Source organism: Bufo bufo, chromosome 7 (assembly GCF_905171765.1).
Source record: "Bufo bufo chromosome 7, aBufBuf1.1, whole genome shotgun sequence".
Classification (NCBI taxonomy): domain Eukaryota; kingdom Metazoa; phylum Chordata; class Amphibia; order Anura; family Bufonidae; genus Bufo; species Bufo bufo.
In genome coordinates this window covers 96,833,841-96,857,926 of record NC_053395.1, presented here as the reverse complement: position 1 = coordinate 96,857,926, position 24,086 = coordinate 96,833,841, and the positions used below count along the sequence as shown (strand labels likewise).

Genomic DNA, 24,086 nt, shown 5'->3' with positions numbered 1-24,086 from the left:
AGAAGGAAAGGAATGCCATACGGTTTTTGGAAGGCAGATTTTGCTGGACTGGTTTTTTTGACACCATGTCCCATTTGAAGCCCCCCTGATGCACCCCTAGAGTAGAAACTCCAAAAAAGTGACCCCATTTTAGAAACTACGGGATAGGGTGGCAGTTTTGTTGGTACTAGTTTAGGGTACATATGATTTTTGGTTGCTCTATATTACACTTTTTGTGAGGCAAGATAACAAGAAATAGCTATTTTGGCATCGTTTTCTTTTTTGTTATTTACAACAGGTTAGATGGTATTTTTATAGAGCAGGTTGTCACGGACGCGGCGATACCTAATATGTATAGAAAAAAATTATTTATTTAAGTTTTACACAATGATTTCATTTTTGAAAAATAACAATCATGTTTTAGTGTCTCCATAGTCTGAGAGCCATAGTTTTTTCAGTTTTTGGGCGATTACCTTAGGTAGGGTCTCATTTTTTATGGGATGAGATGACGGTTTGATTGGCACTATTTTGGGGTGCATATGACTTTTTGATCGTTTGCTATTACACTTTTTGTGACATAAGATGACAAAAAAAGCCTTTTTTTTTACACTGTTTTTATTTTTTTACGGTGGTCATCTGAGGGGTTAGGTCATGTGATATTTTTATAGAGCCGGTCGATACGGACGCGGCGATACCTAATATGTATACTTTATTTTTATTTATGTAAGTTTTACACAATGATTTCATTTTTGAAACAAAAAAAAAATCATGTTTTAGTGTTTCCATAGTCTAAGAGCCATAGTTTTTTTAGTTTTTGGGTGATTATCTTAGGTAGGGTATGATTTTTGCGGAATGAGATGACAGTTTGATTGGTACTATTTTGGTGTACATGTGACTTTTTTGATCACTTTTATTACCTTTTTTGGGAAGTAAGGTGGGCAAAATTTTAATTTTCTCATAGTTTTTTATTTTTATGGCGTTCACCGTGCGGGGAAAGTAACATGACCGTTTTATAGATCAGGTCGTTACGGACGTGGCGATACCTAATATGTGTAGTGTATTTTTATTTTTTTATTCAGTGATAAATGTGTTTTTTTTATCTTTACTTTTTTCACAATTTTTTTTTTTCTTTTTTTTGACCCATACCCACTTAGTTCTTGAAAATCCAGTGGGTCTGATGTCTGTATAATACAGTACAGTACACTATATAGTGTATTGTACTGTATTTTACTTACACTTTGTCTGAATAGATCTATGCCTTTAGCACAGATCTGTTCAGCATGGGAACCTTCACCATCTGCTCAGTTGTGGCCACAACTTCGCAGACGGGGAAGGGTAAGGAGGGGGGCTTCCTACCTCTGTCACCCCATCCTGTCTGAGGGCTGCAAAGGCACAGCAGCCCCCCGATGGGAGAGGGAGGGAGCTCCCTGACCGTTAACCTTTTCCATACAGCGGTCCGAACGGACCGCGGTATGGAAAGGGTTAAACGGCTGACATCTGCACAGATGTCAGCCGTTTATACCAGAGTGTCAACAATGTGCTGACACTCTGGTATAACCACTGAACCACTGAACCACCAACACCAATGATTATTCAAGAGGAGGCGGGCGGGGGATCGCGATCCCGCCTGCCGCACCGCCTGCAACACCCCCCCTGCACCACCCGCCACCATAAAATCATTCAGGGGTGTAGGGGGGGTGAAAAAAACTTTATATGGGGCATCTTGAAGTTTGATCCCCGCGGTCAGGGACCACGAGGATCAGAATCGGCACAAAGCGCAGCAAACCGCAGGTCTGAATTGACCTGCGGTTTGCGGCGATCGCTGATACGGGAGGGTCACATGACCCCCCCCGGCGTTGTGACAGGATGCCGGCTGAATGATTTTAATCTCCTGAACTCCAAACACGGACAGCGGCAATGTGTGTTCCGCATTTTGCGGACCGCACATTGCCGACACTAAGAGAATATGCCTATTCTTGTCCGCTATTGCGGACAAGAATAGGACATGTTCTATTTTTTTCAGGATCGGAATTGCGGACCCGGAAGTGCGGGTCCGCAATTCCGGATCGGGGCCGCACGTCGTGCTTCCAATAGAAATGTATGGGTCCGCAATTCCGTTCCGCAAAATGCGGAATGGAATAGCGGATGTGTGAATGGAGCCTAAGTATGTGTACATATAAATATATACACTCACCTAAAGAATTATTAGGAACACCTGTTCTATTTCTCATTAATGCAATTATCTAGTCAACCAATCACATGGCAGTTGCTTCAATGCATTTAGGGGTGTGGTCCTGGTCAAGACAATCTCCTGAACTCCAAACTGAATGTCAGAATGGGAAAGAAAGGTGATTTAAGCAATTTTGAGCGTGGCATGGTTGTTGGTGCCAGACGGGTCGGTCTGAGTATTTCGCAATCTGCTCAGTTACTGGGATTTTCACGCACAACCATTTCTAGGGTTTACAAAGAATGGTGTGAAAAGGGAAAAACATCCAGTATGCGGCAGTCCTGTGGGCAAAAATGCCTTGTGGATGCTAGAGGTCAGAGGAGAATAGGCCGACTGATTCAAGCTGATAGAAGAGCAACGTTGACTGAAATAACCACTCGTTACAACCGAGGTATGCAGCAAAGCATTTGTGAAGCCACAACACGCACAACCTTGAGGCGGATGGGCTACAACAGCAGAAGACCCCACCGGGTACCACTCATCTCCACTACAAATAGAAAAAAGAGGCTACAATTTGCACGAGCTCACCAAAATTGGACTGTTGAAGACTGGAAAAATGTTGCCTGGTCTGATGAGTCTCGATTTCTGTTGAGACATTCAAATGGTAGAGTCCGAATTTGGCGTAAACAGAATGAGAACATGTATCCATCATGCTTTGTTACCACTGTGCAGGCTGGTGGTGTAATGGTGTGGGGGATGTTTTCTGGGCATCTTAGGCCCCTTTGTGCCAATTGGGCATCGTTTAAATGCCACGGGCTACCTGAGCATTGTTTCTGACCATGTCCATCCCTTCATGACCACCATGTACCCATCCTCTGATGGCTACTTCCAGCAGGATAATGCACCATGTCACAAAGCTCGAATCATTTCAAATTGGTTTCTTGAACATGACAATGAGTTGACTGTACTAAAATGGCCCCCACAGTCACCAGATCTCAACCCAATAGAGCATCTTTGGGATGTGGTGGAACGGGAGCTTCGTGCCCTGGATGTGCATCCCTCAAATCTCCATCAACTGCAAGATGCTATCCTATCAATATGGGCCAACATTTCTAAAGACTGCTATCAGCACCTTGTTGAATCAATGCCACGTAGAATTAAGGCAGTTCTGAAGGCAAAAGGGGGTCCAACACCGTCTTAGTATGGTGTTCCTAATAATTCTTTAGGTGAGTGTATATATATATATATATATATTTTACATATGATATTTATTATTCTATACATAGGTATATATTTATCATTTTATCAATGTATGTTTCCATATACAGTACAGACCAAAAGTTTGGACACACCTTCTAATTCAAAGAGTTTTCTTTATTTTCATGACTATGAAGGCATCAAAACTATGAATTAACACATGTGGAATTATATACATAACAAACAAGTGTGAAACAACTGAAAATATGTCATATTCTAGGTTCTTCAAAGTAGCCACCTTTTGCTTTGATTACTGCTTTGCACACTCTTGGCATTCTCTTGATGAGCTTCAAGAGGTAGTCCCCTGAAATGGTCTTCCAACAGTCTTGAAGGAGTTCCCAGAGATGCTTAGCACTTGTTGGCTCTTTTGCCTTCACTCTGCGGTCCAGCTCACCCCAAACCATCTCGATTGGGTTCAGGTCCGGTGACTGTGGAGGCCAGGTCATCTGGCACAGCACCCCATCACTCTTCTTCATGGTCAAATAGCCCTTACTTTCAAAGTTTTCCAAATTTTTCAGCTGACTGACTGACCTTCATTTCTTAAAGTAATGATGGCCATTCGTTTTTCTTTACTTAGCTGCTTTTTTCTTGCCATAATACAAATTCTAACAGTCTATTCAGTAGGACTATCAGCTGTGTATCCACCTGACTTCTCCTCAACGCAACTGATGGTCCCAACCCCATTTATAAAGGCAAGAAATCCCACTTATTAAACCTGACAGGGCACACCTGTGAAGTGAAAACCATTTCAGGGGACTACCTCTTGAAGCTCATCAAGAGAATGCCAAGAGTGTGCAAAGCAGTAATCAAAGCAAAACGTGGCTACTTTGAAGAACCTAGAATATGACATATTTTCAGTTGTTTCACACTTGTTTGTTATGTATATAATTCCACATGTGTTAATTCATAGTTTTGATGCCTTCAGTGTGAATCTACAATTTTCATAGTCATGAAAATAAAGAAAACTCTTTGAATGAGAAGGTGTGTCTAAACTTTTGGTCTGTACTGTATGTATATATCCATATTTATATTTTCCATATTTATCATTATTTATTTGTTATATATATTTTTATAGATGAGCACATATTTTGTGTTTATCCCATATATGTTTCTTCTTTTTTACTAACCTTCATTTTAGACTTGATAAAGGGGACTCTAGCACCCCGAAACGCGTTGTCTCACGAATAAATGGAATACTGCTGAAACCGAAACATTGCCCATGACCGGTTGTTTTGTGCGCCCTCTGTGGTCCATACGCTCTACGTAAAGTTTAGCCATTTTTTTCTTCATACCGTTACCCGAGTGGCAGGGTGGCCCCTGCCCAAGGTGATCGGACGAATCTAGGCTGCACCAACCGTTACTCATCCATACTTGACCTTCATTGCAGTTGCGTCCAATTGATGCAACCGCAATAGGTGAGCAAACCATTTCTTTCAGTAGAAATTTGATTTGCTGAACTTACTCACCCTATGAGAACCTTTCTCTATCCCATTGGCCACTATTTGCTTAAGGTATTATCTTTGCCCGGTTTGGGGAGAACTTTAATGTATGCCATATTCATGTCCGAGGGTAGTGGTTGGCCTTGCAAGAAACTATTGAATAAGGTTGCCAGTATGGGTGCAATTTTAGGGCTCAATATTTTATAAAATTCGTTTGTATATCCATCTGGACCGGGTGCTTTACCATCTTTGGACTGGCTTATTACCTTTTGAACCTCCTCCTCAGTAATAGGTTTATTTAATGTTGTCAGATTCTCCTGCGATACTTTCGACAATTTCAAGCTATCTAACCATTTTCCCCCTATCTCTGTTTGTTGGAGTTCAGAAGAGTATAATTTATTATAGAAATCCCGCAGTATCTCTACTATTTCTTTTGGATGATGACAAATCTGTCCCTGATTGTTTTTTAAGGCCAATATTAGTGAAGTGGGAGTGCGCCCTTTGGCTAAGGACGCCAACAATTTGCCCGACTTATTTCCGTATTTGAACAGATGTGCCTCTCTCCTATTTCCCTTTAATTCTTCATTTAGTCGTTGTCATGTATCGTACTCAGTTTTCACTGCAATCCACTTCGCTTTGTGCTGTGATGAGGGGTATTGTTGAAATTGGGTGTAGGAGTTTCTCAGGGATTCCGTGAGTTCAATAATTTTTTTGAGAGTTTTGTTTTGTAACCTTTTGAGATATGTCATTATATTACCCCTAAGTACTGCCTTGCCAGCTCGCCACAGCAATAGCGGATTGTCCGAATTTGAATTGGTCTCCCAATATTCCCCCCACCAATGGTGTAGCATTTCTGCGAAGTTTCGTTATGTGCTAAGTCTGATGGAAATCGCCATATGTAGTCGGATCCTCGTGGAATGGAGTTTGTAATGTCTATACTTACTGGGGCATGATCTGATATGACTAAATCACCTATTTCAACTTGTGTAGTTTTTTGTAACAGGTATTCTGAACCAAAAATGTTGTCTAGGCGTGTCCAGGAATTATGTACCATCGAGAAATAAGTGAAATCTCTACCTTCAGGATGCATCTTGCGCCATGCGTCTTTTAAGCCCGTATCTACAACCATTCCCAATAAGTTTTTGTTCCGGGAGCTAGGGGTATTTGAGTCCTTTTTTTCAGACCTACGGTCTTCCTGTGGATTCATTACCGCATTCATGTCTCCAGCTACTATTAGCATGGGTGATGTATCACTTAGTATTGACTTCCTCAAATCTCCATAAAAGTTAGTATTGGTATCGTTTGGAGAATATACATTATAAATGCTCAAGGTTTCTGATGGTGAGTTAAGAACAATGTGTATGAGTCTACCTTCATGGTCGTGTGTGATGGAGGAAACCGTATGAATTAGTTTTTTGTGGAGCAGAATCAATACTCCTCCCTTGGCCCCTCTGGAGGGAGATCCCACCACCTTTCCCACCCACATCTTTTGCATGCGAATATAGTCCCCTTCTGTAAGGTGTGATTCCTGAATTAAAGCTATCTCCGCTTTTAACCTACTCAGATGTCTCAACACCATTGAACGCTTACACAGAGATCTCAGACCCTTTATGTTCCACGTGACTATTCTTGTCATTCTGAAAGACCTGAATGAGTATATGCGGTGTAGACAAATCGGTCATGCATTAAATCAAAATATGACCACTGAGATGAGCTAACTTCCCCCCCATAACCCCTCCAACTAAACTTCTGAACAATGTTGAACTTTATCAACATTATGTAATGGTTCCATCTGGAACAGTGAACTCTGACCTCTCTTCTTCCCAACATAAACATTCCTCCTCTTGCTACAGGTCCGCACCCGGAATTGCCCCCAGCCCTATATCCACAATAAACAATCATTTAGCTGAATGCATAGCCCAGGGCGAACTACATATATCCCAGTTTCCCTTTGTGTTGTAAATGTGTTTTTCCATTTAAAAAAAATAATAATTTGAGATTGAAATTGATTCCCAACCTTACACACATTAACCCCCTAATTTAGAGAGACCAAGCATTGTGCTCTCATATTATATACATTAAACATCACCCCCTTCACATAGAAAACATTCTAGATGAGTCTAAAGCACACTTGCCATAATCCACCAGATGTAGTATTCATCAGTTCAAGTAACCGCTTTAGTCATGGATCTTCCAGACATTAATTCCAGGTCACTTCTTTTTGCTGCGAATGGAGATTCATTTTCAATGTTGGATCTGCATCTTCTGCTATCTCTTGTCGATGGCTCCCTGAAACCCGTGGCTCCATCTTGTAGGAATCTCTTCGCCTCTAGCAAGTCGTGGCAAGTATGAAAAGATCCATCTTTGTTATAAATACATAAGCTAGCCGGGTAAAATAAAGCAAACTTGATCTTCTGTCTGTATAACTCAGAGCATAGATTTGAGAATGCTCTTCTCTTTTTTGTAACTTTGGCGGAATAATCCTCAAAGAGCAGTATTTTATAGCCCCGGATAATCAGGGGTGTTTTTCATCTTTTGTAGGCCCTCAATATGTTGTTTTTGTCCGAGAAGTCAAGGAATCTCGCTATTGTTTGTCTAGGCCTATGAGCTAATGCCGGGCCGGTGGTATCAGTCGGAGAGACCTGGCCTCGTGGTAAAGAAGAAAAAGATGGCGGGCCTACCCTATGTGCTCTCTCGACTTTGCAGATATTGGGTAGGTTGAGCGCTTCTGGTAGCTCCTTTTCACAGAGCCCAATTAGATCTTGTACTTTAATAGATTCAGGAAGTCCCACTAACCAAGTTATTTCGCCTTAAGCGGTTCTCCAGATCGTGTATCTTGTCTCCCAGCCTCTTGGTCATTGGGAGCGCACGGTCGTGAGCAGCCTGTAAGCGAGTATAAACACTTTCCAGTGAAGAGATTCGCTCCTCCGCCGCATTTAGTTGTTTGCTGTGCTCTGTAATGACCTGGTGTAGGTTAGATAGCGATTCTGACACCGTGGATGAGAGCGACTCTTGTAAGTCTGGGAGAATTCTTGCTGCCACTTCAAGTGCTAGCTTTTTGTAGTCAACTTATCTCCTCCTGTGGTGTTGCGCTGTCCATGTAGTCTTCCTCCGGTGGAAGCGGAGGTTTGTCATTCTGCGCATTAGAAGAGGCAGGATCCGCCATGTTGCTTGTGCTCGGGGCTGTTCTGCTTGCCCTGTTCTGGCTCTGTTGTCTCGTCTTGCCTCTCATCGAGATGATATACCGGTCCATATGGTCCGGCGCGGTAGATGTAATTCGATGATCCCAGCCTCAAGATGATTTCAGGGCTGGTAGGACCGGGAGGCAAGGTGATAATCGAGTTGTTCACTGCGGAGCTCTAAGCAGTGCAGCCGTTCATGTTGGCGCCAGAACCGGAATCCGACTTATCTATTTTTATGCAAAACACTGTGTTCAGTAGTTCAGTAACATCTGTCCAGTATCGTTTCAGTCGTGGACAATTCCACATAAGGTGGATTAGGTCTGCATTAGGCATCCCACATTTCGGGCATCGGTCATCCTCTTGATACCCCATTTTTTTCATTACACTCTATGGAGTAGATATAATTGAGAGACTCTATGCGCCTCACTCACTGCCACTTCAAAAAATTCCTGTAACACTTTATCCCACTGTTTCACTGTCAAGTCAGCAACATCCCGATGCCACCTTTTATGTAACTGCAAAGGATGTTTTATTTTTATTGTACTTCCATGAGACTCCTATAGTGGAGTGAAATTACTCCATTAGTATCTCCATGTGAGGTAGTAATATCTATAATGGGGTGTTTCGCAGCAGGCGTTACCACCCCCTGCTGCTCCTGGGACTATATGACATGTCTTATTGTCACGACCATGATCATGGTCGTGACTCCTTGTGCCGCATGCAGTTGCCCGCGGTCTTGTTGTCAACCACAGCTGAGGGCTGTTAGTATGATGCCTCACGTGTGGTTGCCGGTGGTAACATAAGTATGTTTGGCAGTGTAGCAGCCTGAGCTGGTTGCTAGGCGGCTCGCTGTCAAGGCATGCGGTTGCCCTTTGCAACGTATGTATGTATGTGCTCACTTTTTATGTTTGGTGTGCACGGGATTTAGTTGTATGTACACTTCCCCTTTAAGTTGCTACCTTACCTTGTCTGGTATTGGAAGGGTTAACTCCATTCCCAGTGTGTGTCTGTGTGGGTGTGGCTACTTGGGCTATTTAGCCTCTGCTGGATGCCTGTAGCTGAGGGGTACTTCAGCCATGCTTTATGCTGGAGTCATCCTCCTGGTCTTATACCATCTGTCCAGTGAGGGCCACCCTTGTGGTCATAAAAAATATGTGTAGATGTTAAGATTATGTTTGTGTGGTGTCTATCCTTATTGCAGCTATGGATCTGGTTTCCTGTGTGTTTAATGTGTGTGTGCTGTGTCCTTTTATGTTTGGTGTGGACATCAGCATTTGAGCACGGGTTCCAGTCAGTGTGTCTGTGGCAGGTATGTGTGGAAGTGGTTTCACTCACCTGCCATATCCATATGTTGTATATGTTTCCCTTTCTGTGCAGCTTGGCCAGTTTAGACTCCTGTTCGTCCGTGTCTAGGAGGAACAGGTCGTCTTACCCTGCTCCTACTCCAGGGATTCCCTGAGGGCTAGTAGGGACCCGAGGTTACGGTGTATGAGCCCTCCTACCATCTGGGTTGGCTCATACGGATAGGAGTCAGGGTCAGAGTTAAGGACGCTTTAGGAGGTGACCTGCTCCCTGAATCTGTTGTCCTGGCCTAGCAGCTACCCTTATACTTTTAACATCGCACGGTTGAGGGTTTCCCCCACTCTTAACCGTGACACTTATCTGCAGATAGAAATAAGAAAGAGTCTTGGGCAGCTTACATTCTTGTTGTAATATATATATATATATATATATATATATATATATATATATATATATATATATAAAAAATGTATACTCCTTAAGAGTACCAATATCAAATAATTGACAGATACGGCTAAGCCCATGTCTCTCCCAGGCTTGGGCATTTGAACCTTTATTTAATTTTCTATACATGTGATTAGGCCATATTGGTGTAAATTTTGTATACCCAGTGATTCCAGCTAACTTTCTAGCTTTCCACCACACTTCATGTATTGTACGTAGAAGCTGGTATTGATCCCCTTTTTTTTATAGAAGGTCCCATCTTCCAGGGCTGACATTAGGCATTTTTCATTAAGGAGGTACCGTACAATCCGCCCAACTGTGTTAATCCTATCCTCATCTCCCCAATCCCTGATTTGCTGTAATTGGGCTGCAAAATAATATACCCATGGGTCTGGGACATCAAGTCCTCCTTGAGTTTTTGGCCTGCATAATATAGTGAGCTTTATATGTGGGGTTTCCCTCTTCCAGATAAGATCTCTAAAGATCGCATTAACAGTGTAGAAAAACTGGAGTGGTATCCAAATTGGGGCATTATGTAATACATATAAGAGCTGGGGCATGAGAATCATTTTAAGTAAGTTAGTGCAGCCAATTATAGTAAGGGGCAGACGGGTCCAAGCCTGGACCTTCCGTCTGAATTTATCCAGCAACGGTACCAAAATCCTGGTTCCTGGCTGACACCTGAACGCCTAAGTATTTAAAGAATGTGACTACTTGTAATCCTATCATAAGATTGGCATCATTCCTTATGTTTTTAGACAATGGCTTCAACATCGACTTTGTCCAATTAATGACCAAACCGGACAGTTTACCAAAGCCATTTATTATTGACATGGCCTCTGGAAGAGAGGAATCCCATTCGTCTAGGAACAGTAGTAAGTCATCTGCATATAAAGCGACCTTTTCAGATAAAGACCCATACTGAAAGCCTCGTACTGTACCCGCCTTTCTAAGTGCCTCCGCCAGAGGCTCCACCGCGACAGCAAACAATAGAGACGATAAAGGGGCATCCCTGTCTATTCCCTCTGTGTAACATAAAGGAGTCAGAGTCTCCCATTCACCCTTATTTTGGCTGTGGGACAAGCATATAGTAATTGTATCCACTTAATAAACTCAGGCCCAAACCCCAACTTCTTGAGCACTAGCCACAGGTAACGCCATTCAACGCTGTCAAATGCTTTGGCCGCATCAAGAGACGCGACCACCGCATTCAAGGCGTGTACCTGGCTAGCCTGAATATTCAAATATAATCTCCTGATTTTCACCGCTGTTGACATGCTATGCATAAAACCAGCTTGGTCAGTATGAATGAGTGATGTGATCACTGAATTCAAACCGTTTGCCAGTACTTTTGCTAAAATTTTTACATCCACCTGCAGTACGGAGATAGGTCGTTTGGACTCCGCAGCTTCATTCATAGAAGTGGGCAATTTACCCTGTTTTTTGGCTTCTTTATAGACATCTAACAGGTGAGTTATTGTTTTGAGGCATAGCTTTTATGAATTTCCACTGGCAATCCATCTCCCGCCGGACCTTATTATTGGACATATCTCCCACCGCTTCTTCCATTTCTTTTACAGTGCTAGGGGCATATAATATATTTCTCTGTTCCATAGTTAGAGTATGAAGTCCTAGCGGGTCAAGAAACCCCTCAATCTCTGCCGCAGAAACACAGGTTTTAGATTCATACAAAGATGAGTAAAACAAGTGCATGATCTCTAATATCTGTTCCGGTGCTGTGCAGAGTTCCCCACTAGAAAGGCATAGAGTAGCTATATAAGGCTACTTTCACACTAACGTTCGGGTGTCCGCTTGTGAGCTCCGTTTGAAGGGTCTCACAAGCGGCCCTGAACGCATCCGTACTGCCCCAATGCATTCTGAGTGGATGCGGATCCGCTCAGAATGCATCAGTCTGGCAGTGTTCAGCCCCCGCTCCGCTCAGCAGGCGGACACCTGAACGCTGCTTGCAGCGTTCGGGTGTCCGCCTGACCGTGCGGAGGCAAGCGGATCCGTCCAGACTTACAATGTAAGTCAATGGGGACGGATCAGTTTGAATTTGACACTATATGGCTCAATTTTCAAACTGATCCGTCCCCTATTGACTTTCAATGTAAAGTCTGGACGGATCCGTCTGAAGCTACTTTCACACTTAGAATTTTTTCTACAATATAATGCAGACGGATCCGTTCTGAACGGATCCCAAGTCTGCATTATATGAGCGGATCCGTCTGGGCAGACCCCAGACGGATCTGCTCTGAACGCTAGTGTGAAAGTAGCCTAAGCTGATCGTTGTTGAGCCTTAGACACTAATGCCAATAATCTACCTGCTTTCTCCCCTTTCTCATAATACGATTTTGAAAGACATGTTTATTTTTTGCATTCAGTAGCAAGCGTTCATTCAGCTTCTGCTGCGCTCCCTTCCATTTTGTTTCATGATCTACAGATGGATGTGCAACATACCTAGCCTCTGCCACCTCTACATCTAATAGCATCCATTGCACTTTGGCTCTAGTTTAATTTTTTATTTATTTACCTCTGCTATTAGTATCCCCCTTAAAGGGAACCTGTCATGTGGATATTTGATTATAATCTAACTAATTATATCCAATCATTAACTACTAAAAAGTACCTTAGATGTATTCACTTACTGGTGTGACAGATGGTTACCTCATAATATACACAAAGATGCCACATGCCGCATGCTAATGAGCTGATTGGAGTCCAGCGTGATGTCAGTGAGTCCAGCGTATATTTAATTCAGAGCTATAGCCACTCCCCTGCCCACCTGCTGCTGATTCATATGTAAACAATATGAATTGGTCGGCATTTATAAAGGGCAGTCATATAACATATTGTATCCCCGCTGCATTCTATAATAATGCTTACGTCCTGAATATAATCAAGCTATCATATCAAACACTCTGTACGTTATCTAATATCTGCACAGGCAGATACCTTCACATACCTTCCGACTCATTGTGTGTAACCATGTTACTTGCGCTTGAGTGTGAGAGCTAATTATTAATCCTCCTGGTGCTTTTCCTTACGCAGCTGCCGTTCATGTCGATCCAGCCATCTCATTGCCTCTCTTGAATCTTCAAAAAAGCTGGTATCTCCCAAGGCGACCACTCTTAGTTTTGCTGGGTACATCATGGAATAAGTGACACTGAGCGCCCTCAGGCGTCACTTTTTGTGGAGGAATCTTGCTCTTCTTTTTTTTACCTTTAGGGAATAGTCAGGAAAGAACGACAACTTGTGTCCATTGACTGAAAGCTCAGTTAAATCTCTAGCTTTGCTGAGAATAATGTCCCGATCTCTATAATGGAGTATTTTCATGAACACAGGTCTTGGTGGTGCCCTCGGCGGTAATGGGCGAGTTGGGACCCTGTGGGGTCGTTCAATCGCAAATAATGTGATTAAAATCTCCACACCAAACTTTTCGTTCAGCCAAGCCTCAAAAAATTCTGTGGGGTTTGCCCCTTCCACCTTCTCTGGCACCCCTATCAGTTGCAAATTATTCCGGCATAGCCGGTTCTCTAGGTCATCTTGCTTGGCTGCTACTGAATCTAATCTTCGAGCATGTTCTATTACATCAATTTTAAGAGGTTGTATGGCGTCCTCCACATATCCCATGTGGTCTTCCAGAGTAGTTGTACGCTCAACCAGCTTTTTAAAGTCATGTCTGACTATAGTGATGTATTCTTTTATAGCTTCCACTTCCAATGAGAGAGTGTTCAGCAACCTGCCACATTTAGCTATAGCCTGCATAACATCTTTGAGAGTCGGCTCTTCTGAGTCGATTCCTGGACCCCTGACTCCATTTATGTGCCACGTGTCTGCAGAAAATCATATCTGTTAGGGCTAAATATATTTCCTACTTCAGCCCCTGCTCCTTCACCCTCTGAGTCTAGGTCATTATCATCTAGTGGAGGTGACGCTTTTCACGAATCTCTTTTGCATTTAATGTTGTGGCTGAGCAAGCATATTTTTCTAGCCTTGCCACAGCATCACGCTGTATCTCCACTGTGCGACGCCATCTTGATTAGCCTTGTCCGCTCCTCTCACCTCCTTTCTCTTGGTCATGGCTGAGAGATGACGCTTCTGCCAGACACCAGTGTGATTCTCGATGAGCCAGGAACAAGCTAAGTGCTTTTCCGGATAAACTGCCGGGTATGTGCAGGAGCTCAGCAGACACACAGCCGTTCACATGCCTGGCTAGCCACGCCCCAGGCCCGAAATTTCGGATTTATGTTCTCAAGCAAAGTTTTGTCTCCTGTTGGCTGCAGGAACAAATGTTTTTTTTTCTGAGGTTAGGTCTTTAACCATGACATGTACAACAAAAATAAATCAGGTTGGATCAATAATATGCTGATGCTCAACTACTTGGTCTGCTGAGTCATACAGAGTACATTTGCCTTGACATTGTGGTCTGCATATCAAAAGTGAAAACATAAATTACAGTATGCAAAGTATAGAGACCACCTAGCTTGACGAGGAATGAATGACTGAGCAGTGTGAAAAGGGTAATTGTTTTGTGGAATGTTACATAGCACCCTCCAGAAGATGTCTCTACTCCTCCAGAGCTAACTTGACGGACAGAATTTTGTGGTCTCCTTTAAGGTTTGGAATGAGGAGTAGGCTAGTCAAGAAGTGGAGACACCTTTTCGTGTCCATCTGTTGGCTGTGATCTGAGATTACATAACCAAGAAAAGCAAGTGATGATTTCTCAAAGAGGCACTTCTCAAATTGGCATAGAGCCTATTCTCTTTCAGGCGCTGTGAAACAGCATAAAAATGCTTCTGATGCAACATCAAGTCAAGTGAGTAAATCAGGTTGTATAGCAGATCAAGGAAGATGTTGTTGACAAAGTTCTGGAACACAGCCTGGGCCTTAACTGAGGCCAAACAGCAGGACGAGATATTCGTAATGGCCGTCACAGGTGTTAAATGCAGTTTTCCATTCATCACCAAATGTGGATCTGGTTATAGGCACTTCAAAGACACCCTTTTCATATAGATCCTGTCTAAACGTTTAGAAAGTGGCATGGGCTATTTGTTTTTGATAGTAATCTTGTTCAGAAAATAGAAGTCTATACAGGGATGGTGAGAAACATAGTTTTTCTTGACAAAAAGGAAACCAAGTCCAGTAGAGGAAGATATGTGAATTAAAGTGGTTTTCCAGGTGTTCAGGACACGAGGAGGAGAAAAAGCGTGGATTTCTTTTTTCCCCCCGATTAGACCCTCAGAAGTGTAAATCTATGAGAGTAGCAAGAGTGATTCACTTCTCCTTAAAAGCCAGTAACTCTCTACAAGCTTGTGTTTGATTGGGCCTGCCAGGGGATGCAACCAGAGCCTCATTATTCCAGAAAAACTCAGAGGACAGGGTGCAGAACGTAATGCACACTGACCCACAGTCCAATTGTTCTGGTGTAGATGTAAAAGGATGTTGCAGCTGAGGCAGTCCAACCTGGCTCTTCAAATGCCCTATAAATGGTAGTATGGAAATTGTGTAGGTTATCACCACGTTCCCAGAGAGGTGTGGTCCAAGCCACCATTTGATAGGGACAGATTAGGTGGTGAGCAGAAGATGGTAAAGGCCTGCAACAGAACACAGTCTGGAATAGCGGGGAAGATGTGTACTCCAGTGGCATGCCCGCCAGCATCTCCCATCTTCCCTTTGGATGATAGTCAAGAATTTGTGCAGGTTCATAGTCAGAGAAATCTCCATGTTCCCAGAGAGGAGTTGTCCAAGGCATCGTTTGATGGGGAGAGCTGCAGGCAGGGAAAGCCTACAACAGAGCACTGTGTTGATCAGTGGGGAGAGTGAGGTCCCTGGCGGTTGTAGGGCTGTGTTCACATGAGCAAAACCTGCCACTGATTTACCAACTAAAAACAGATGCTTTTCGCTGGGTTAATCCACTTTCAAAGTAACATCACAGCTTCCAATTTAATTCAATGTACAAATTCGGCCATATGTACATACACTGCGTGCAGAATTATTAGGCAAATGAGTATTTTGACCACATCATCCTCTTTATGCATGTTGTCTTACTCCAAGCTGTATAGGCTCGAAAGCCTACTACCAATTAAGCATATTAGGTGATGTGCATCTCTGTAATGAGAAGGGGTGTGGTCTAATGACATCAACACCCTATATTAGGTGTGCATAATTATTAGGCAACTTCCTTTCCTTTGGCAAAATGGGTCAAAAGAAGGACTTGACAGGCTCAGAAAAGTCAAAAATAGTGAGATATCTTGCAGAGGGATGCAGCACTCTTAAAATTGCAAAGCTTCTGAAGCGTGATCATCGAACAATCAAGCGTTTCATTCAAAATAGTCAACAGGTTCGCAAGAAGCGTGTGGAAAAACCAAGGCGCAAAATAACTGTCCATGAACTGAGAAAAGTCAAGCGTGCAGCTGCCAAGATGCCACTTGCCACCAGTTTGGCCATATTTCAGAGCTGCAACATCACTGGAGTGCCCAAAAGCACAAGGTGTGCAATACTCAGAGACATGGCCAAGGTAAGAAAGGCTGAAAGACGACCACCACTGAACAAGACACACAAGCTGAAACGTCAAGATTTTTCTAAGGTTTTATGGACTGATGTAATGAGAGTGAGTCTTGATGGGCCAGATGGATGGGCCCGTGGCTGGATTGGTAAAGGGCAGAGAGCTCCAGTCCGACTCAGACGCCAACAAGGTGGAGGTGGAGTACTGGTTTGGGCTGGTATCATCAAAGATGAGCTTGTGGGGCCTTTTCGGGTTGAGGATGGAGTCAAGCTCAACTCCCAGTCCTACTGCCAGTTTCTGGAAGACACCTTCTTCAAGCAGTGGTACAGGAAGTCTGCATCCTTCAAGAAAAACATGATTTTCATGCAGGACAATGCTCCATCACACGCGTCCAAGTACTCCACAGCGTGGCTGGCAAGAAAGGGTATAAAAGAAGAAAATCTAATGACATGGCCTCCTTGTTCACCTGATCTGAACCCCATTGAGAACCTGTGGTCCATCATCAAATGTGAGATTTACAAGGAGGGAAAACAGTACACCTCTCTGAACAGTGTCTGGGAGGCTGTGGTTGCTGCTGCACGCAATGTTGATGGTAAACAGATCAAAACACTGACAGAATCCATGGATGGCAGGCTTTTGAGTGTCCTTGCAAAGAAAGGTGGCTATATTGGTCACTGATTTGTTTTTGTTTTGTTTTTGAATGTCAGAAATGTATATTTGTGAATGTTGAGATGTTATATTGGTTTCACTGGTAAAAATAAATAATTGAAATGGGTATATATTTGTTTTTTGTTACCTAATAATTATGCACAGTAATAGTCACCTGCACACACAGATATCCCCCTAAAATAGCTAAAACTAAAAACAAACTAAAAACTACTTCCAAAAACATTCAGCTTTGATATTAATGAGTTTTTTGGGTTCATTGAGAACATGGTTGTTGTTCAATAATAAAATTAATCCTCAAAAATACAACTTGCCTAATAATTCTGCACTCCCTGTACAATCCAGGAGCTCATTTAAAAATGCTTGAGAAGTAGCATGTTTTTTCTTTGAAACAGATTTGATGGTGGTTTTCCCACAGATGTCAAAGTAAAATACATTGATGTGTAGGAGGCATGCATGTAGTTTTTTTGGCTGTGTTTCTGCCACCAAAAACGATCTGTTTTCAGCTGATGATTCTGTTAGTGATCTATCATTTATTTATTTGCTGTGGATTATGCCATATGAATGTAGCTTGGCAAAGTCAGTGGCAGAAAAAAAAAAAATCAGTAGTAGATAAGTAGTGGAATAAGCACCTAAAAACAGGTCATTTTTGGTTGTGGTTTTGTAATTTGGTGGCATCATTAGAGGAGTTTTAGTGTCTTAGGCCTCATGCACACAAAACGTATATTCTTTCCGTGATTTTTTTGCAGAATGTATACAGAACCATTCATTTCAATGGGTACACACAAAAAACGGAAGTTACTTAGTGTGCATTCCGTTTCAGTATGTCCGTATTTCCGTTCCGCAAAAAAATAGAACATGTCCTATTATTGTCCGCATTACGGAAAAGGATAGTTCTGTTCTATCAGGGGCCAGCTGTTCCGTTCCGCAAAATACGGAATGCACACAGACGTCATCCAAATTTTTTGCGGATCCGTTTTTGTGCACCGCAAAATACATATGGTCGTGTGCATGAGGCCTTAGAAGAATTTGTGTGAGTGAGGTTTTTCTGCTTTCCTATTCACTTCTATAGAAAACCACCATTAAATCTGCTTCAAAGAAGTATAATTGTAAAAGAAGTAAAATGTGTTTTTTAAATCAGCTGTTAAAAAAAAAACACATGGTCATGTGAAAGGTGTCAGTTTTGTGATCCACAAATCGCAGATCTGCAAAACACAGATCCCGCCTATGTGCATGCTGCCATTTTCTTTATTTCAATAGAAATGGCCTATCCTTGTCCGCAAAATGAACAAAAATAGGAAATGTTCTTTTTTGCAGGGCCGCAGATTGGATGTGCAGATGCAGACAGCACATGGAGTGTTGTCCGCATCTTTTGTGGCCCCACTGAAATGAATGGGTCCACATCTAATCCGCAAAAAATTACAAAACATATGGTTAGTTTTCCGCACTGAATCGGTGGTAGATTTTGCCCAAGTGAACACAGGGGTTAATCTATCATGAGGGGTAATATCTGAAATCAGTGTTCCATGAGTCTGCATTTGCGTACTTTGCAACAAATTTATCAAACTGAGCACATTCGTTGTTAAATTTGGTGCATATTTAACACTTTTGTCTAGAAATCCTACTGCAGTATTTGCGCGCCACACCAGACTACCATGTTGTAATGACTTTGCGACTTGATTTGCCACAAAAGTTGTATTGATAGATTCGTAATGAAACTTACATAACCGACCAATTTTCAAAACTGGAGTGAATGACATAAAAATGCAAGAAGCCATACATTTTTACACTAGTTTTTTAAACCAGAATTCTGGTTGTGATAATTCCCCCATAGAATCAGTTGTCTACTTCTCCAAGATTTCTTACCTCATTTGTTAGGAAGTAATCATGAGGAATTGTATAGCTAGGGCTTGCCCTAGGTTCACAATGGGCCCCTTAACTTCTTTCAACTACCCTTTATACTATTTCTCAATAAGGTTGCATTTGTGTGGCTTTTTTGTGAAAAATTACACATACAGTCCTGATCAAAAGTTTAAGACCACTTCAAAAATGGCAAAAAAATCATATTTTACATTGTTGGATCTTAACAAGGTTCCAAGTAGAGCTTCAACATGCAACAAGAAAAAATGAGAGTGAGACAAAAAATTTTTTGAGCATTCAATTAATTGAAAACAACGATTAAACTGAAACAGGCTGTTTTTCAGTTGATCCAAATTTTAGGACCACATGCCTTTAAAAGGCCAAATCTGTGCAAAGATGTGGATTCCTTGTAATTTTCTGTCAGGTAGTCACACGTTGTGATGGCAAAGGCAAAAAAACTCTCCCTTTTTGAACGTGGTCAGGTTGTTGAACTGCATAAGCAGGGTCTCTCACAGCGCGCCATCGCTGCTGAGGTGGGACGCAGTAAGACAGTCATTTGGAATTTCTTAAATGATCCTGAGGGTTATGGAACAAAAAAGTCAAGTGGAAGACCCAAAAAAAATTCACCAGCACTGAGCCAGAGGATCCAATTGGCTGTCCGTCAAGACACTGGACAATCCTCGACCCAAATTAAGGCCCATACTGGTGCCAACTGCAGCCCCATAACCATCAGACAGCATCTGAGACTGAAGGGCTTCAAAAACAAAAAACGTCTTCAAAGAACTCGTCTCCTTGAACGCACCAAACATGGGACATTCAAAGGTGGAAGAAAGTTTTATTCTTTGATGAGAAAAAATTTAACCTTTATGGTCCTGATGGTTTCCAACGTTACTGGCATGACAAGCAGATCCCACCTGAAATGTTTTCTACGCGCCACAGTGGAGGGGGCGCCATAATGGTCTGGGGTGCTTTTTCCTTCAGTGGAACAATGGAGCTTCAGGAAGTGCAGGGGCGTCAAACGGCCGCTGGCTAGGTCCAGATGTTGCAGAGAGCATTCCTCATGACTGAGGCCCCTCGTCTGTGTGGTAACGACTGGGTTTTTCAACAGGACAACGCTACAGTACACAATGCCCGCAGGACAAGGGACTTCTTCCAGGAGAATAACATCACTCTTTTGGCCCATCCTGCGTGTTCCCCCTGATCTAAATCCAATTAAGAACCTTTGGGGATGGATGGCAAGGGAAGTTTACTAAAATGGACAACAGTTCCAGACAGTAGATGGCCTTCGTGCGGCCGTCTTCACCACTTGGAGAAATGTTCCCACTCACCTCATGGAAACGCTTGCATGAATTTTTGAAGTGATAAACAATAACGGCGGAGCTACTCATTACCGAGTTCATGTTTGGAAGTTGGATTTCTGTTTTGGGGGGGGTTTCGATTTTTTTTTGGAGGTGTGGTCCTAAACTTTTGATCAGCTGAAAAACAGCCTGCTTCAGTTTATTCGTTGTTTTCATTAAATTGAATGCTCAAAAAATGTTTTGTCTCACTCCCATTTCTTCTTGTTGCATGTTGAAGCTCTACTTGGAACTTTGTTAAGATCCAGCCATGCTAAATATGATTTTTTGCCATTTTTCAAGTGGTCTTAAACTTTTGATCAGGACTGTATATTTTTCTGTTGACTTGGCTATTAAAGGGGTTATCCCACAAATTTAAAGGCATATTTTCATATTGTCAAGATATGCCATAAACATCCGAAAGGTGTGAGCCAATGGGACCAAGTTTAGGGATTGTCAGGTGTCTGAAGAAGGCAATATTACTGAATGATGAAAACTGCTTACACTTCTTTATATTTAGGTCTGCAAACAACAAATCCGCAAAATCCGGATCCCTTCCATGTGCATTCCGTGTTTTTTGCACCGAATAGCCCCATAGAAATGACAGGGGCAGTGTACTGTCCACAAAAAAATGCAGACAGGACATTGATGAATAAAAAATTAAATAAAAGATATAAAAACTTTGGATTAAAAAAACTTACTAGGTACCCTATTGGGGATTTTTTAGTTTTTGAAAAATTTTCCAACTCTTCCCAATCTTCCTTCTCTGCCAGTGCAGATATTTTCAGCCACCAGTACCTGTAGATAGAAAGAAATATAACATCAAATACAGTACCTTAGGAGAAAGATGAAAATTTCTCTTATCAGTAATTGGATTTTTGGCACCAGCTGGAGGCTATCCTGCCTTCCGGGGACAGGAAAAAACTTGGGAGACCAATTAAGTTTAAAAAGGCCCCTCCCCTTCTCCGGTCTCCGGTTAGTAGACTAGGATACAGAATTGATGCAGTACAACAAAAACTTATATATAAATATACAACTGAAACCAGAAGTTTACATACACTATATAAAAAGACACATATGCATGTTTTTCTCAATATCTGACATGAAATCAAAATAAACCTTTCCTGTTTTTGGTCAATTAGCATTACCATAATTATTATTATTTGCCAAATGCCAGAATAATGAGAGAGAGAATGTTTTAAGACATTTTTATTACCTTTTGCAAAGTCAAAAGTTTACATACATTTCATTAATATTTGGTACCATTGCCCTTAAACTGTATGACTTGGGTCAAACATTTTGGATATCCTTCCAAAATTTCACAATAGTTGGTCAGAATTTGGGCCCATTCCTCCTGACAAAACTGGTATAACTGAGCCATGTTTGTTGGTCGCCTTGCTCGCACCTGTCTTTTCAGCTTTGCCCATAAATTTTCAATAGGATTGAGACTAGGGCTTTGTGATGGCAACTCCAAAACATTGACTTTGTTATCCTTAAGCCACTTTTTAGCCAGTTTGGCAGTATGCTTGGGGTCATTGTCCATTTGGAAGACCCATTTCCGCCCAAGCTTTAACCTCCTGGCTGATGTCTTGAGATGTTGCTTCAGTATTTCCACATAATCTTCATTCCTCCTGATGCAATCTATTTTTTGTAGTGCACCAAACCCTCCAGCAGCAAAACAACCCCACAACATGATGCTGCCACCCCCGTGTTTCAGTTGGGATGGTGTTCTTAGGCTTCCAAGCTTCTCCCTTTTTCCTCCAAATGTAACGATGGTCATTATGGCCAAAAAGTTCCATTTTAGTTTTGTCAGACCACAGGACATGTCTACAAAAATGTAGGTGTTTGTTCCTGTGTGCATTTGCAAACATTAATCTGGCATTTTTATGTTTCTTTTGGAGTAATGGCTTCTTCCTGGGAGAGTGGCCTTTCAGCCCATGTTGATACAGTACTTGTTTCACTGTGGATATTGACACGATCTTACCAGCTTCCGCCATCATCTTCACGAGGTCTTTTACTTTTGTTCTTGCGTTGATATGCACATGTCGGACCAAAGCACGTTCATCTCTGGGGCACAGAACCCATCTCCTTCCTGAGCGGTAAGATGGCTGGACATTCCCATCTTGTTTGTACTTGAGTATAATTGTTTGTACAGATGAACGAGGCACCTTCAGGTATCTTAAAATTGGACCTAAAGTTGAGCCAGACTTGTGCAAGTCCACAATTCTCTTCCTGATATATTGGCTGATTTCTTTAGACTTTCACATGATGCTACACAAAGAAGCAGTGTGTTTCAGGTGTGCATTTAAATACATCCACAGGTGTGTCTCTAATTCACTCAGATGTTGCCAACAAACCTAACAGAAGTTTCCATAATACGATTATCAAAGACTGATGGGAATGTTAAAATACAAGATAATAAATGTTTATTGTTTATAATTATTTAAAAAATAGGGTGTGCAACCTCAACTCATTTGCACAAACAGGCTTAAAGAGGTGTTTACACTATATGGTTAGTAGTGTTATACCGAACACCATATAGCGAAAACAATGGATCGGTGGTGTGCTAATGTGAGAAATGCCCCCCCACTTATTTGTTCACGATCCAATTATACCTCCACTAACAGTGGTTACTGGTGGTCAGGCTCACTAGAGCCAATTATATACCAGCAGACAGAGCGTCACAGGACTGATTAGCATATATGCTGCCTATGCCTAACAAAACTGTGTCTGGTGGTAGGCTCACAAAGGCCAGTTGTATACCAGCAGACAATGTGTCACAGGACTGGTTAGCGTGTATGCTGCCTATGACTAATAGTGAGTCTCCTAGATACCCTCGCTCACGGCTACTGCCGCCCTTAATTATGTCAGTCTCTAGTATTTGGGAAACATATCATCCGTGTGACTCTGGCTCAACGCAATTCTGTGCCTAGGTATCGTCGGCATTTCATCAGGAGCCTAAAAGATGAGACGCTGCTACATATTGGTCAATGCCTGATGCGATCAGTGACACTTCGGTTAGAGTATCGGCACTAGGACGGCAGCGCGCAGCCAAAGAAACTCTGAGATTTAGAGGTCCAACACCCCACCCCCCCAATCGAATGGCAGACACGCTCCATACTACTCCGCTAGCTGAAACACCCGGAGAACCAGTCCAGGCCACAGGGGAAATGCCAATGGCATGAAGGTATAATGGGGGAACAATTGCGGCGGCTCAAGTAAGGGAACGTTTTAAATAGGTAATAACAGAGTGATATAAGGAAAAGCCCTCTGCAGTAACAGAACTAAATACTACTCTGTAATACAGGTGACATATGATTATCTGCAGGCTGCATGTAAACAGATAAAATGACCTGCCAATCATAACGTAATAGCGGGGACTATAAGGAACATATGTCGCTGACCAAAAACTTGTGATGCCTCTCACTCACACCATTGTTCACAAAACACATTGTTTTCGTTATCAGGGATCAATCAATTCAAAGCCATGGAGATACAGTGCGAGTCTGCATAACAAAAACAAAGCAGTTTGTCCCTTACCATGATCATGGGAAAGGAGATCACATCCATCATATATTGGTACAGGGGACATTCAGATAAAGGATGCAAACAAAATAGCATCATTGAGGCCAGTGGGCTTGGTTGTGTTAAGTCTGAATATCCACTGAGCCTCTTTTTGAAGTAACAGAAGATCCCAGTTACCACCTCTTGGTGATCTTTTAATCTGCTCGATACCCTGAAAGGTCACGGATTCTGCCCTTCCATCACAGCACTCACCCACATGGTGTGCTACAAGTGTGTCATTCAATTTGGCTATATCTGATATATGTTCGCCAATGCGCCGTCTCAGTTCACGCTTGGTTTTGCCGACATACTTTGCACCGCAACGGAAGTGAAAGGTACTTGTCCTTTACTTAGTAGCTTGTCCTTTTGTAGCTTGCCCCAGCA

General features: G+C 42.3%; 1 protein-coding gene across 3 annotated transcripts in view; it reads right to left on the bottom strand.

Annotated features, from left to right (window-relative positions):
* Positions 1-24,086, bottom strand: part of VPS16 (VPS16 core subunit of CORVET and HOPS complexes) — a 558,269-nt gene that overhangs the window by 53,336 nt on the left and 480,847 nt on the right. For all 3 annotated transcript variants that reach the window (XM_040439647.1, XM_040439649.1, XM_040439648.1), the window contains one exon: positions 20,840-20,936. In XM_040439647.1, the coding sequence (XP_040295581.1) occupies positions 20,840-20,936 (97 nt within the window). The remainder of the gene's footprint in view (positions 1-20,839; positions 20,937-24,086) is intronic.